Source organism: Centroberyx gerrardi, chromosome 4 (assembly GCF_048128805.1).
Source record: "Centroberyx gerrardi isolate f3 chromosome 4, fCenGer3.hap1.cur.20231027, whole genome shotgun sequence".
Taxonomy (NCBI): domain Eukaryota; kingdom Metazoa; phylum Chordata; class Actinopteri; order Beryciformes; family Berycidae; genus Centroberyx; species Centroberyx gerrardi.
Genome location: NC_136000.1, coordinates 27,962,276 through 27,977,427, shown reverse-complemented (window position 1 = coordinate 27,977,427; position 15,152 = coordinate 27,962,276). Strand labels below are relative to the sequence as shown.

Here is a 15,152-nt window from a genome sequence, read left to right as displayed (position 1 = left end):
ACAAATGACTCTAAGCTCTTTGTTTTCTAGCTCATTGTATCTCTACAGTTCCCAAGGCTTGTGGAATATGGAGAGGATCCAAAAGGATGAATAATTTGAGACGGTTATTCTCAAGCTATTTTGCAGAAGCGCTCTCCAGTGAACAATAAAACTCCAAGGCACCCAAACATATTGACTGCTCGAAGCACTAAATCATCATACAAGAAGGCCATCAAATACTGTGCATGTTGCGACTTGGGTGAGGGTGAGGTCAAATCTGGATTTGAACCACTGGTATATACTGTAGGAGAAGAGGAACAAGGGTTTGTGAAACTTTGTGTCTGGGTGGGGCATGAAACAGCATGAAAGGTCTAAGGGTTACAGCTGTGTGTGTGTGTGTGTGTGTGTGTGTGTGTGTGTGTGTGTGTGTGTGTGTGTGTGTGTGTGTGTGTGTGTGTGTGTGTGTGTGTGTGTGTGTGTGGAGGGGGGTAATAGTAATCGAGAGGCTACTGTCTGCTGCCAAACTGTTAGGTAGCAGAGACCTGAGACCCCCTCTGGGCCACTCAAGGACTTAAAGGGAAAGTGTGTGTGTTTCGGGGGAAAGAGGAGGGGGTGGGCATCAGGCTGGAGTAGAGTAAAGGACTGGCCAGACATTATCCTTGTGCAAGTTGCACTTTAATGTACCCTCGCCATCACACACACACACACACACACACACACACACACACGCACACACACACACACACACACACACACACACACACACACACACACACACACAAGTTTTCAGGCGATTCATAGATCAAGGCTCTTTTGTTTCAGCTCTGGTGGAAACTGTGTGTGTGTGATGCATGTATTTGAGTGTGTGTGTGTGTGTGTGTGTGTGCGCGTGTGAAATAGTATCCTCCTCCAGGACAGGAGATTCCATGACTGTAATAGGGAGAATAATACTGATAGGCTTCAAGTGATCGGGACCCGATACTGCAACATTAACTTTGACAGAGATGTTATCTATGAAACGCTAAGCTTCAAATGCCTCGGGAGGCTGCTGTCAGGGCAGAGTTGGGGGATTGAAAAGCGATCATTCGATTAAAACGAGATGCAGCGCGTTGTACTAACTGTATACAGATAAAGCCTCGGTAGAAACATGGTATTCGCAATTGCTGAGTCACGGAGCCGGTCAGTCCGTCAGGCAGCGAGTCATTCTATCCTTTCCCTCATTGATTGAGAATTCAGATAAGTTTCTCCTGTGATCTTGGACAAGTCGCTCTAGATTTGCGAGCATAAAGACCTCTCCCCTAAAGTTAGAAACAAGAGAGCCGGTACTCCCTTTCCGACGTCATCGAGAAACAAATTCTGGATCTGCTCCACTGACAGTGAATAGGTGACTGACTTTGTGGACACACACACATCGCCTAGGGTCATTTTCTGGTGTGTAAGTGTTACCACTGCAATAAAACTAAGTTCTGGATGTGAAAGCTCAAACCAACAGTCTGAGTTCACAAAGCCAGTCGGCGGCTTTCAGATTTTCTGACTGGACAACATGGCAGATTAAAGTTTTGGTTCTAAGGTTTCTAGCTTTGGGGTGCAGATGTCAGTGTTAATAAATTCTGAACTATCAAAGTACATAGGAAGGAGATATGGGAATTTTGTTGTAGGGTGCATTTCTGCTTTAACACCAGAAAGGCCAAAGAAACAAGCTGTCAATTAAAGGCATGTAAATATAATTGGAACTACTTTTTCCTTGTGTCACTTTTAGCATTGGCTTGGACAGAAAGTGGGTCTAGGAAAAGTCTTGGAGGGACATTCTGAAAGCTAAGACATTTCAGTTCTAAATTTCAAAACGGCTGTCAATTGATATCAGTCAACCAATCAGCAGTTGGTCAGGTACAAGGAATAAGGAATAAGGAATAAGGAAATGTGTCAGAGATTAGGACTCTGGCTGAAGGAATGGGGAAGCGATGTTCTCTTGATGGTGGGTCAACTTCCTCTTGCGCTGTGGGCTAAGAGATGGAACAGTTTGTACAGTCAACAGACAGTGGGTCTAGTCTGCTATGTAAATCTGGTGTATTTCAGGGTTGTTGTTTTTCTTTCTGCATCCTCGTGGCTCACCCAACTGCTGCTTGTTTGTGTAGGAGAGTGACTATAACTGTATGGTTGTCTCTCTGTATGTATTCCTGCAGCCACATTAGTTGCTCCCATGACTGCTCAGCTGAACCCCTCCATGTGCACACTCGGTCATAATCCCATCAGGCGTTCAATGGAGCTGGAGGGAGAAAACATCTTTGCTGGAGAAAAAATATGCGCAGTGTAGTTGATGACTGTTTGAATCGGACAAGCTTATTGTTGTTGGCCAGAGGTGTGAGGCTATAGGCCTGGACGGAGATGGATGGCCAAGCAATAGGTGCAGCACAGCCAGTATGTGTCCCTAGGCACTGCATATAGATTGCAGGACATGGCACTCGGGCTATATGGGGCAACAAGTTGACCTCTGCAGTTTATTTCCAGTGCAAGCTGCAGACATTCCTTACATTTGGAATGTGACCTCTCCTTGATATGCTTTCAGACTTTTCCACCACGCAGTGCAAGCATGTTAGGCAAAGGATAATGTACACCATCATTATTGCAAGCCTTGACAGGGTGATTCAAGAACCTGACGCAAAGTGGAGTATTGATTTTATTACAAGCTAGAGTAATATACTTTATTCAGAAATAACAGACCTCAGAATGCGTCCATTAGTCAATCAGAATTGAGTATTCAGCAGTGTAGCTTGATTATCTGATTAGCCCTGTAGTAATTATTTTGTTGGTTTCTAATCAAATTAACTGGCAACACCTGTGTTTATAAAATGCTACTCATTGGTTACTACAGACAAGTTTTTCCAATATTACTTTTAATTAATTCATCCTTTTGGTGGCAATTTGTGGTTAGAGGCTGAATGGGAATCTACTTGATTTGTTAATGTTTCTATGGTTACAGTTCTGCTACAGTATAGCATGGATGCTAGTTCTGCTACAGTGTAGCATGGATGCTAGCTACAGACATCTCTGTGGTTATAGTTCTGCTACAGTGTAGCATGGATGCTAGTTCTGCTACAGTGTAGCATGGATGCTAGTTCTGCTACAGTGTAGCATGGATGCTAGCTACAGATGTTTCTATGATTACAATCCTTCTGAACTATTTCTTCACGGAACCTTGTAAATTACTTTAGCTTGTGATAAGATTTTAAATCAATATTTCATGTCAAATGATGAATGTCTTTGGTAAGTAGCTCTGTAATAAGTGACGTAATGTACATCAAGCCAGTACAGGGGCTTATTTTGTGATAATGACCAGCTCACTGTACATTATCCCTTAAATAACGTAGTGAAAGATGCCCCACCACTACCCACTTACCGGTGAATGTGTGTTTATATAATAATGGCCGTTGTTAATTCCGATGTTCAGTAGGACAGTCACTTGTATTGTGCGACTGGCAAATATGTATAGTAAAAGAAATGTAACTTATCTCCTGATTCTGGGTTTATTTTGTTTTCTTAACCCAGTCTCTCATGTCCCTTCGTTTCTAAAGATCTGCATTGTTATTTGTCTCTTTCAGAACCGGCTGAACATGGCAGCACGAGCCTCATCTTAGACGAAGCGGGGAAGGAGTGAACAGGAGGGGAGAGGACGGAGAGAGCGAGTATTAGAGGAGACTTAAAGACGGCCCACCATCGGAGGAGATGGGCGAGACGGAGGACGAGCGCACGGCGCAGGCCAGCCAGCTGTTCGAGAACTTTGTCCAGGCGTCCACCTGCAAAGGGACGCTGCAGGCCTTCAGCATCCTTTGCAGGCAGATGGAGCTGGATCCTCTGGACTACAGCAGCTTCTACAGCTCCTTGAAGGCCGCAGTCAGTACCTGGAAGGTCAAGGCTCTGTGGACCAAACTGGACAAAAGGGCCGAGCATAAGGCGTACAACCATGCTAAAGCCTGCCAGGGCACCAGGGTAAGGGGGTCTGAGCTGGTTAATGGTACCATTCACATGACATAATGGTAGTCTGTTCACAGCATCTTACCAATCAGTCTTAAAATTAAAGAAATGGAGCTCTTCAAATGGATAGAAGTAAATGAAAAACAGAATGTAATGTTAAGACATTAGCTATAGTTTGAATCAAATCAGAGCCCTGCTCATATGCTTTGGATAAGCTTCTGTATCATAAATAAATGCAGCTGATTTGTTTACCCTTATTAAAGGCTATATCATGGAGGTATTATGATTTATTTATTCAAATAGCCGTCTAGGACCTTTCCTAGTGTGGATTTGTTATGAAAATAGATTATGTGAATGGATTATTGCTGTGATTATTTGCAAATAAACCTGCGCTATGCAACAGGTGGTTAGTAATCCTAACTTTTGAGAGGGTAATTAAGTCAAGTTTTACTGTTTGTGTCTTCAGCTAACTGTATAGGTTCAGTATTAAGCGTAGGATGCAGTAATTTATGGATTAAGTAATTATATGAACTGTTTAGGGAGAAACTTTATACCAAATGAGAGTAGCTGTGCTAGTTGAACATGGTATATGGTCTACACTGAGTCTTGAATATGGTGTATTTTTATATCACCACATCATTCCTGATAAACAAGATCCTACTGTATTCATATTTCATGTGGCAGCATATGACTTTAATTGTCAAAAACTTGATGTGCTGAGCTGTCTTATTGCCTGACCATGTATGTCTAAGTATTGTCGCCAGAGTGTTTAGCATAGTGTTGGGATGATTTCATATCTCCTAAAAGAAAAGATAAGACGTCCGGAGGGGAAGGAGGCTAGAGACTTGCACACTGGAGATTAACAGAGAAGGGAGGGGGGTGAGGGGGAGGCTTTGCCCAAAAATAACCGTTAAATGATTATCCCAGACCTTGTTTTTGTTTTTTTAAAGAAAACTGCTATTTGGAGAAAGATGGCGGCCTTGAAGCAGGGTGGCCGCTCTATTTTCTATTTAGTACTTTCTATCTGTAAATATCAACTGGATACTTAGGGCAGATGCCAGATGAATTGGCTATTTTCTGTCGCTTAATTTTCCTAATTTTATTCTGCCACATGGAATATGTCTTAAAAACTGATTTATGCACTGAACTGTTACTCTCCTAATGTAACCCTTCTTCCAGAAGCCTGTAGTAATTGTTTTGCCAGTTAATTTTCCCTATAAGCGTGTAAAATGGCAAAGTGTTGACCTGGAAATGAGACGCGGGCTGTAATCAGGGTGGGTCTTTGAGACATTCCAGATGAAGCTTTTCGTTCTCCCCTCCCCATTCCACATACTGATACAGTCTGTTCCTCTCCCCTTTTCTTGGATTCCTTCATTCTGTTTTTCAGTCTTTTTCCCCCACTTTTCTCTCCTCCCAGTCCAGACATGGATAAAGCGTGTGTGTAGTTGTAGCCAGAGGGATATTTTCACTTCTTATGGGAGCTTAGTCCGAGTTTGTTTGGCAATACATATAATTATTTTTGTACCGGCAGTGCTGTATGGTTATATAACATGTTTAATCCAGACTTCATCGTTCTGTATTTGTACAGAGACAGGAGGGATGCAGTCAGTCACATACTGCAAATTTGCCAGCTATGTGAGGCTTAACTGCATGTTTAGTAAGAATGTGAGAGAATGTGTGTTTTTTTTTTGTAAGCATTGTCCTGCGACAAACCCCTAGTACCTCTTCCTTGATTTTCTTGTCAGTATAAAAATTGAAGTTCAGGGGCCATTGGCGCTCTGGGGTGCAGCAAGCTCAAATGCATTCATCATGTGTTTGTGATGTGCACACAAGCAACGCTCTTGAGCTCTTGTAAGCTCAAAGCAAGCAGAAATGCCCTGAAAATGACATGTAAAACAAATTGAGGTGGGTTTGTTTGGCTGCTAGTTCACTGACCAGTATGCAGCCATGTCCCTTCCTGGCAGTCCAGGTCAAGTGTCATGGAAATGTAAAATACTTATGAGAATTAAAAACGTGGAGCCTATTGTAAGTGGCTGGTAGAAACAGATAGAGCAAATGCTGTATATCTTTATTTTATATGAGGCAGTTTTGTGGTGGATATGAAAGGCCCCCTCCCTTTTTATCAATTGTGAAAAGAATACCCATTTATCTCAATATGTTTAAGGGTAAATCTGTGGTCAAACTATAATTCAACTGCTCCCTTGTTAATTTTGAACACATACACAACTGTGTGCAGTGTCTCCTCTCTCAGGTCAAGTGTCTGGCCGCAGCATGAATGGAACATTTAGGCTCTTAACTTTTTTGAATGAGTTTGACTTTTGTTTCAGCTGAAATCTTTCAGCAGAGTCTTGGCCTGTTTCTGAATTTCTGTGATTCCTCATCACAGATGTTGTAACGGCAGCCATGCATGACGTCTGGGAAACTGAGAACACACGCGCACACACAGACACACACACACAGACACACACACACACACGCACACAATATCTAGCTGCATTCATGGCTCAGAGTTGGGTGACCAAACTCCGCCAAATGCGAGCACAACTCGATCAAAAAATCCTCCTTAGGTGCATGGCAGCTGCCCATTCAATTATAAGACAAAAGGACATTATGAGTGCTGGCTTTTCTTTCTTCAGAGTTGGGTGACAACATGTGATTGAAGGCAGTACAATGATAAATGATCAACCCTATATTGCAGTTATGAGAAAATAATAGAATCCCATTTTTCTCTTTCTCTCCCTCACTGTTTTTCCTCTGTCTCTCTAACACCAATGGATGACCACAGTAGTTTACTGTCAGAGTTGTATTGATACATGATTCATGCAACTGTGATATGACAAGTGTCCTCGTCATTGGGGTATAATGGTTATTACTGTTCTCATAAGTGTGTGTGATACTGACATGCAGTACATGACTGCATACAGTCCAGTGTAGTTAGTCAGAGTTCTGCTTGACAGTATGAATAGGAGAACATATGAAACCTATAAACAAACACAAAGATATTACCAGACTCTATTTCTTTTAAGAACAATACAATACAAAAAAAAATCTGATTTTGCTACAATATTGCTTTCAACCCCTTTGACCCTATAAACGGACACAATTTCTGTATAATTTGTGACTTGTACTCACTCATGATGTTGATGACGATCGAGTCCCCATATGCTAACTGGCTTTCTCTATTTGTTTTGTTTCTTTTTTGTGTTTGCCCGTCTGTCTCTCTTCTCTCTCTTCTCTGTCTTCTCTTCTTCCCTTATCCTCCATCTCTACCCCTTTGTCCTCCTTCTCTACTGCTTTGTCCTCCATCTTTACCCCCTTATCCTCCGTCTCTACCCCTTTGCCCGCCATCTCTACCCCTTTGTCCTCCATTTTTACCCTCTTATCCTCCATGTCTACCCCTTTGTCCGCCATCTTTACCCCTTATCCTCATCTGTACCCCTTTGTCCTCCATCTCTGCCACTTTATTCTCCATCTCTAACCCTTTGTCCTCCATCTTATCCTCCATGTCTGCTGCTTTGTCCTCCATCTCTACCTCTTTGTCCTCCATCTCTACCCCTTTGTCCTCCATCTCTACCCCTTTGTCCTCCATCTCTACCCCTTTGTTCTCCATCTTATCCTCCATGTCTGCTGCTTTGTCCTCCATCTCTACCCCTTTGTCCTCCATCTCTAACTCATTCAGTGTCTGATTATCGGCGGGGGTCCGTGTGGCCTGCGGACAGCCATCGAGCTGGCCCTGCTGGGCTGTAAGGTGGTGGTGATCGAGAAGAGAGACACCTTCTCCAGGAACAACGTGCTGCACCTCTGGCCCTACACCATCCACGACCTCAGGGGCCTCGGGGCCAAGAAGTTCTACGGCAAGTTCTGCGCCGGCGCCATCGACCACATCAGTGAGTGTCCATCTCTGTCGTTACAGCAGAACGTTGTTGATCTGTAATGGGAGTTGTTTAGGAAAATGAAAGGTTCAGAAACCTTTCCAAATATTTCACCTGAATACATAATTTGATATGTTGATGCACACTTGACAAGAAGACTTGACGCTGAAATCGCTGCCAAATGTGCTTCTACAAAGAATTTACTCAGGGGGTTGAATAGTTATAAATGAGATATTTCTGTAGCCTATTTAAATTAATTTGCAAAAATGTCTCCAAACATGTTTTTACTTTGTCATGATAGGTTATTTTTTTGTAGATTGTTGACCAAAAATCCTAATTTAATCCATTTTAATAAAGGCTGTAGCACCACAAAATGCAGGAAAAAAAAGGGTTAGAGGTTAAATATTTTTTTACCAGTGACCGTGTGGCAATGAGGTTTTTCTTTTTGCCTTACTCTTTCATGATATTTTTAAATCAAAAGCACTCTCTGTATTCAAACTTGGATACATTAAAACCAAGCTAAGTTTGAAATGTGAACAGCTCATGGCCAGAGACCACATCCTGTTCCCATAAGCCAGCTCAATGCATGGGTGCTAGACTCAGTGCTCATCTATCACATGGCCTCTCTAAACAACTATTTAGATGCAAAAGTAAGTATGAGTTGGGAACATGCAGTATATCATGTTTTGGTGCAACACGAAAAGGCCAGTCTTTCAGTTAGAGAGCAGAATGGGGAAGTTGAAAGCTGAACTTCCCTAACTAACCCTCCCATCATTTTTCTCCTGTTTTAACTATTAGAGAAATAGTTCTTGTTGCTTTATAAAAACTCATACCTGTTGCTTTGACAAAACTGGCTCAAGCAGTGTCTCTTCCTGCCATTCTGCTTCCTGCTTTAAACTAGATAACATGCAAAATGCACTGGAGCCATAAATGTAAATACGGCCTACCGTGTGTTTGTCAAATCACTACTGTGCAGATAAATGTGACATTGTGTCGCCACAAAACCAGAGCCACACACACTGCGGCTTTCATTTCTCCTCTATATTTAACACTGTGGCACGATGGGGACAGTGTCTGCTGCCTGCGTGTCTCTGTAACCTATGAGAGCAGTTTTTCCAGTAGCCTAGTTTGCTGCAGTTTGTTTCTTCAGTCTGTATCTCCCTTGTGGGATGTTTCCGTCGGGCCTCGTCTTCCTGTCCAGCTTTAGCAACTGTGTCGCGTATTAATATCTCTTCTGACAGTACGTCTCATTGCCCTAACTTGTTATATCAACTTCATATCCAACCACGTCTTCCTCCCACGACTGCTGCCTGGAAAGCGACCAGAAATACCAGCTGCTGCCCTACTATATGGATATATTTGCTTAGAGATTTAATCCACTGTCTGCATGGTATCCAACTTTGTGTCCCCTAATCTTTATCATAACTAGAGCTCACAAAGAAAACATACAGTCTGCACCCTACCTTTGTAATTATATTCTATTTTTAAGATTAACTCCAGCTCATTTAAAGGGATTCATACACAGTATAGGCATGCAAAACCACTTACCATACTTGCTTTTGAGTATGTTCCTGCACAACACTGGGATCCTGGAAGAACTCATATTTCCAACTTTTTGCATTTAATGCACAGAACAAGTTGCTCCCATTCAAAATGCTGCTAGGTGTGCATGCAGCTCGGTCTAGGCCTAGTCCAGCATGCATGTTTTGCCTGTACGGTAAGCTTTTCTTCCTATGTTTGTGTGCTTGTGTGTGTGCACATTTTTGGGATGTATGTGTGTGTGTGTGTGTCCGCTCCAGGCATCCGCCAGCTCCAGTTGATGCTGCTGAAGGTGTCTCTGATTCTGGGAGTGGAGATCCATGTCAACGTAGAGTTCGTCAAACTTCTGGAGCCACCAGAGGAAAAGCGTGACGACAGTAAGTCTGTGTGTATGTGTGTGTGTGTGTTTATGTGTTACTATCTGTATGTTAAAGGGTGATGAGTGACAGTGACACACAGGGAGACAGAAACCCTCAACCAGGGCACACACAAGACATCTCAAAACACACACACACACACACACACACACTCCCTCACAGCCTGCACACAACTTGTGTTTTAGTGATCTGAAGCTTTCCTGTAGAGGTAGTATAGATTTGCGGTGGCAGCATTTATGGCATAGTGTGCGTAATATTAAGCAAGTCTATTGATAGAACATGAGGGGAAAATAGAACTAAAATGTAACTATCAGCAAACTCCAAGGGGCCCGAGATCTGCTAGATGTCCTAAATGCGTCGTGTGGTAACTGCCTCACTTTATCACTTCTAGCAGTCCACCACACATGCAGTCGCTGACTTAGAGGACAGAGCCACATACAGTTGAAAGTCTTAAATTATATCTTAGGTCATTAGTATGCATTTCCTTTCTCCCATCTTTCTCCATCCCCTTGCATTTTCACCTGTGAATTGTCTCTTTGCATGTGTGCAAAGTTTTCATGTCAAAGAATATTGTCACATGTGAAATGGCTGGTGAAAATGTGAAAAAAAATGTTCATATGAGGAAAAAGAAACACTTTTCACCTATTTTTCGCATATTTATTTTCACATCTGTAGTAAAAACTCACGTGATGTCAGAATAGGGTATAACATGAAAAACGTCGTTCATACATGAAAACTGAAATTCCCCAAGGGGATCAATAAAGTGCATCTTATCTTATCTTAAAACCAACATATGTCCAAAAAGAACATGTGCTTTGAATTCACATGTGAGTTTTCACTTGTGACTTTTTGTAAGGGATAATTTAAAAAATACTCAAATACTTGCAGAGCTGTATGATGTACCGCAGACTGCGATGTGTCCAACAGGGTTTTGGTGTGTTTCCTCAGGTCCCGGGTGGCGAGCAGAGATCCGGCCCTCCAACCATCCTGTCTCTGAGTTCGACTTTGACGTGGTGATCGGAGCCGACGGACGCAGAAACACTTTAGACGGTGAGAGAGAAGAAAACACACTCACAAATGACATACAGTAGGTGATGTGCACTGGAGGGATGGTGTGGTTCTAAATGTTAGTGTGATTGAGAGTCCACTGTTGTCTGGTTTAATGTTCATATGTCAACATTTGAAATAGTGCCATAAGCTAGCGAGCTTCTATGTATGGCTTAGTACTGACTTTAAGCCTGTGGTCAAAGCACTATTCATTGTTTTTACTGGAAATGAGGTGAGGTGTTGCAATGCCGCTTTTAGCTGCTGGATAAGGCATTTCCTGTTGACATAGCTTTAGATGGAGGCTTAATATGTGGGGTCAACTCTGTGTGTGTGTGTGTGTGTGTGTGTGTGTTGGTTTATGAACTGTGTGTGAGCCTTGGTAGCTTTATGTCCAGGCATACCCAACTGGGACAAATTCTACTTAATGTTATGTGTGTGTGTGTTTTGTGCTCATCTGTGTGAGTGTGTGTAGTATATGTGGGCTGCATATGTTTGCTGACTCATAAAGTAATTGACTCTAGCAATTGTAAACAGCCTCCTCCTTGAACGGTCAACTCCAGAGGCTTTTGTGACCTGTGAGAGGAAATTCGCCTTATGTTAAGTCTTACTGTAGCTGGGAGGGTTATTCAACTTCTTAGCTTCAAACAAAGTTGGACTGTATAATCAAGTTTATATTGCCTGAACTATGCCATCTTTATGCCAAGTGACTTTTATACATCATGAAATGTAAGGCTTCACTAACGATTACATATCGTGCTCAGTTTCCCTTCTGTAGATTTCAATGCCAAGGTTTCTTTTCGCCTCTCTGCAGGTTTCCGTCGCAAGGAGTTCCGGGGGAAGTTGGCCATCGCCATCACGGCGAACTTCGTCAACAGGAACACCACGGCCGAGGCCAAGGTGGAGGAGATCAGCGGCGTGGCCTTCATCTTCAACCAGAAGTTCTTCCTCGAACTCAAGGAGGAGACGGGTGAGTATATGTGTGTTATGTATAGAATGTAGGGATGGGACGATATGTTTATCTCACGATACGATTCAATATGCGATATGGGGTTCACGATTCAATACAACCACGATACGATTAATAAATAATAGTTCAGTGACAACAAAGTATGACTGAAGAATTATGTTATTTCTAGTTATTTCTAGAATGTAAACTACAATTTAAAAATGCCATTACAAAGTGTAAATAATATAATTTGGATGTAGAGCTTGTGAAACTGTGATGGTCAAGCGTCTCATTTGTGATTACTACAGCAGAATAAAATGGAGCTAATATCACGATTCATTTTTCTGCCTCATGATACATATTGTCACATTTCTGCATTGCGATATATTGAATTTCGATATACCGTCCCATCCCTAATAGAATGACAGTGTTTCTATGTGAGCTTTGCATGCAGGCCCAGGCCAACCATAGTTTACAGTCTCCTTTTTTTCTAGTTACACACCATGCAGCGCTCTCTGTTTGCTTCTCCCACCCCAGTTTTTCATTCCCAGAGCACTAAAAGTAACTTTAGGCTTTGCTGCTTGTGTTTTCAGGAATTGACTTGGAGAACATAGTTTACTACAAAGACCACACCCACTACTTTGTCATGACCGCCAAGAAGCAGAGTCTGCTGGAGAAAGGGGTCATCATAAACGTGAGTTCACACGCACATTTATGCACATGCAAACACACACTTGGTGCACATACACACATATTGGGTTGCAGGATTTAAAGCCATACCATTGTTCCTGGTTGGGATAAAGGGCCAGCTCCCAGCCACTAGCAGTGAACTGAGAATAAACGCTCTCAGGACAAGAAATATGGGATTAGCGCTGGGAGTCAAAGTGTTTTTGGTCAGATAGGAATGTGTGTGTGTGTGTGTGTGTGTGTGTGTGTGTGTGTGTGTGTGTGTGTGTGTGTGTGCGCACGCATGCCAGGGCAGTGACTAGCTTGCTTTGGCACTGAATGATGGGCCTCCATGGGGATGTTAATGAAATAGGGCTCTAATCAGACACTCACTTTCTCTCTCACACACACACACACACACACACACACACACACACACACACACACACTCTTACACATACGCCATGAGTCAGAGGTTGCCTCTCAGTGGGAGTCCATGCCCTCTACAGAGATTAGACGGGATAAATGAGGTTATTATTATGCCATCAGGACACAGACTGGATCAAATTAGGGAGACTGCTGTTAACCCTCTCACCCAGCCCCTGCCAGGACAATTATCTGAATATATATACACACACACACACACACACACACACACACACACACACACACACACACACACACACATGCGCACACACACCTACACACACACACACACACACACACACACACACACACACACACGCATAAAGGCACTGAATCATATATGCAGAGGCATACATATGCCCACGCAACTGTAGACTTTGACTCACAATCTCTGTCTTTCTCGCTCTATCTCGCTCTCTCTCACACGCACACACACACACACACACACACACACACACACACACACGTGTTGAGGCCATGCGTTGGCATGCCCTCAGTGGTCTCATTCTCATCTCACATGCCCCATTGGTGCAGAGTGATAACTCATTGCCTCAGCTGTGTGTATGTGTGTGCACACACATACTCAAGGCTTCAAAGCCCCAACCCTCATAATAGCACACAGATTCATAGAACATACTGATTAACTTAGTTCCATCAATGTGTGCTTCCTGCTGTAAAAATCTTTTGCCTGATTTTATGATTTCATCATGGTGAGGACTATGGATTGGTCTTTGTTTGTTTGTCTGTCATGTGCTATATCTCAGACAACAGCTGATCTGACTTTGATGAAAGGGGTGATGACGCATCTCACGCTACAATTACAAGTCACAACAAGGTGACACATTGGTTTTCCTATTGGCTCAGAGGGGGACTGCATCATTCGTGGGGGACGACACGATGCCTTGTTACTGTTGCCTTGTTTTCATCAATTCTTTCTCTCTTCTGACCTACATTCATCATGAGGGAAATCAGTCAGTTTACCAATCAACCTGTCAATCATTCCTCTCCCCTTAACCAGGGATGTAGAGGAGGGTAAACCCACCTAAACTCATTTTACCACGTTTTTATTTTATTTTATTATAGACATAAATCACAAATAAGTCAGTTCGTAGCATTCATCATAGGAAGTAGCATCACACTGATGTAGGTTCAGTCTGTCTTTTAAGTGAAGAAGCATAAATGAATGCTTTTCTGAAACTATAATTGATTTTTGTTCATATTGTAGGTCACAATTTGCCCATTTTCATTCACCACTCCATCACTGCCCTTCACCCTCCTGTAACTCCACCCCTCCGACTTCCATACAGGACTACATAGAAACGGAGCGACTGCTAAGCAACGACAACGTCAACCAGGAAGCGTTGCTCTCCTACGCGCGCGAGGCGGCCGACTTCGGCACCAACTACCAGCTGCCGTCCCTGGACTATGCCATCAACCACTACGGCCAGCCCGACGTGGCCATGTTCGACTTCACCTGCATGTACGCCTCCGAGAACGCCGCCCTGATCCGAGAGAAGCACGGACATCAGCTACTGGTCACGCTGGTGGGGGACAGTCTGCTGGAGGTACGAGCTACGGCGTTTGACATTCTGTCCTCTGCCCACATCTGGGTTCAGGTTGTGATGTTATGTTCTCTGCTTGCAGCCTTTCTGGCCGATGGGTACAGGTTGTGCTCGGGGTTTTCTGGCGGCCTTCGACACAGCCTGGATGGTCCGGGGCTGGGCACAGGGCAGGACCCCTCTGGAGATGCTGGCTGAGAGGTATGTGGTGTGTGTGTGTGTTTGGGTTCTTCGATGATGCGCTTAAAGGTAAAGAGGTAAAAGGGAGAGATGAGAGGAGTGGGAAGAACTTTTAATGCCTCTATAAACAAGGCACATTAGATCCATCTCCTGAAAGTAAATGAAAGTGTGTGTGCTGAAAATGCTCTATCAAAGTGTAATACTGCATCGAGGAGGACAGTGAGGGGCGCGTGACTGGGCAGGCGTCGAACACTTTTTTAGTCTGAAGAATGGAGGGAGGGAGGAATGTGGGTGGGGGATGGAAGGAGGGAGCAGAGGGAAGGGGAGAAGGTGTGAAGAGGGATGGTGAGGTGCTGAGCTCAGGGCGAAAGTCCAAAAGAGATACTGTCTGAAACGAGAGAAATGGAGGGATGACAAGATGATCGATGACATGGGGGAAGGAATGGATATTTAGGAAAGGAGAGTGGAATATAGAAGGAGTAGGATGAAACTGGAGTGCGGAAGAATTAATTTCTGAAAAGGCATAAATAAGGGTGCGATCACACTTACAGTTTGTTGTCTTTGGTCTGAGCCAGAGGGGAAAAGTTTA

General features: G+C 43.3%; 1 protein-coding gene across 1 annotated transcript in view; it reads left to right on the top strand.

Moving 5' to 3' along the window:
* mical2b (microtubule associated monooxygenase, calponin and LIM domain containing 2b) overlaps nucleotides 1-15,152 on the top strand; it is a 63,005-nt gene that overhangs the window by 19,075 nt on the left and 28,778 nt on the right. Inside the window, exons 2-9 of the mRNA XM_071914857.2 lie at nucleotides 3,579-3,966; nucleotides 7,631-7,838; nucleotides 9,623-9,739; nucleotides 10,688-10,789; nucleotides 11,598-11,753; nucleotides 12,326-12,426; nucleotides 14,132-14,389; nucleotides 14,469-14,584. Of these exons, the coding sequence (XP_071770958.2) occupies nucleotides 3,703-3,966; nucleotides 7,631-7,838; nucleotides 9,623-9,739; nucleotides 10,688-10,789; nucleotides 11,598-11,753; nucleotides 12,326-12,426; nucleotides 14,132-14,389; nucleotides 14,469-14,584 (1,322 nt within the window). The 5' untranslated portion in view covers nucleotides 3,579-3,702. The remainder of the gene's footprint in view (nucleotides 1-3,578; nucleotides 3,967-7,630; nucleotides 7,839-9,622; nucleotides 9,740-10,687; nucleotides 10,790-11,597; nucleotides 11,754-12,325; nucleotides 12,427-14,131; nucleotides 14,390-14,468; nucleotides 14,585-15,152) is intronic.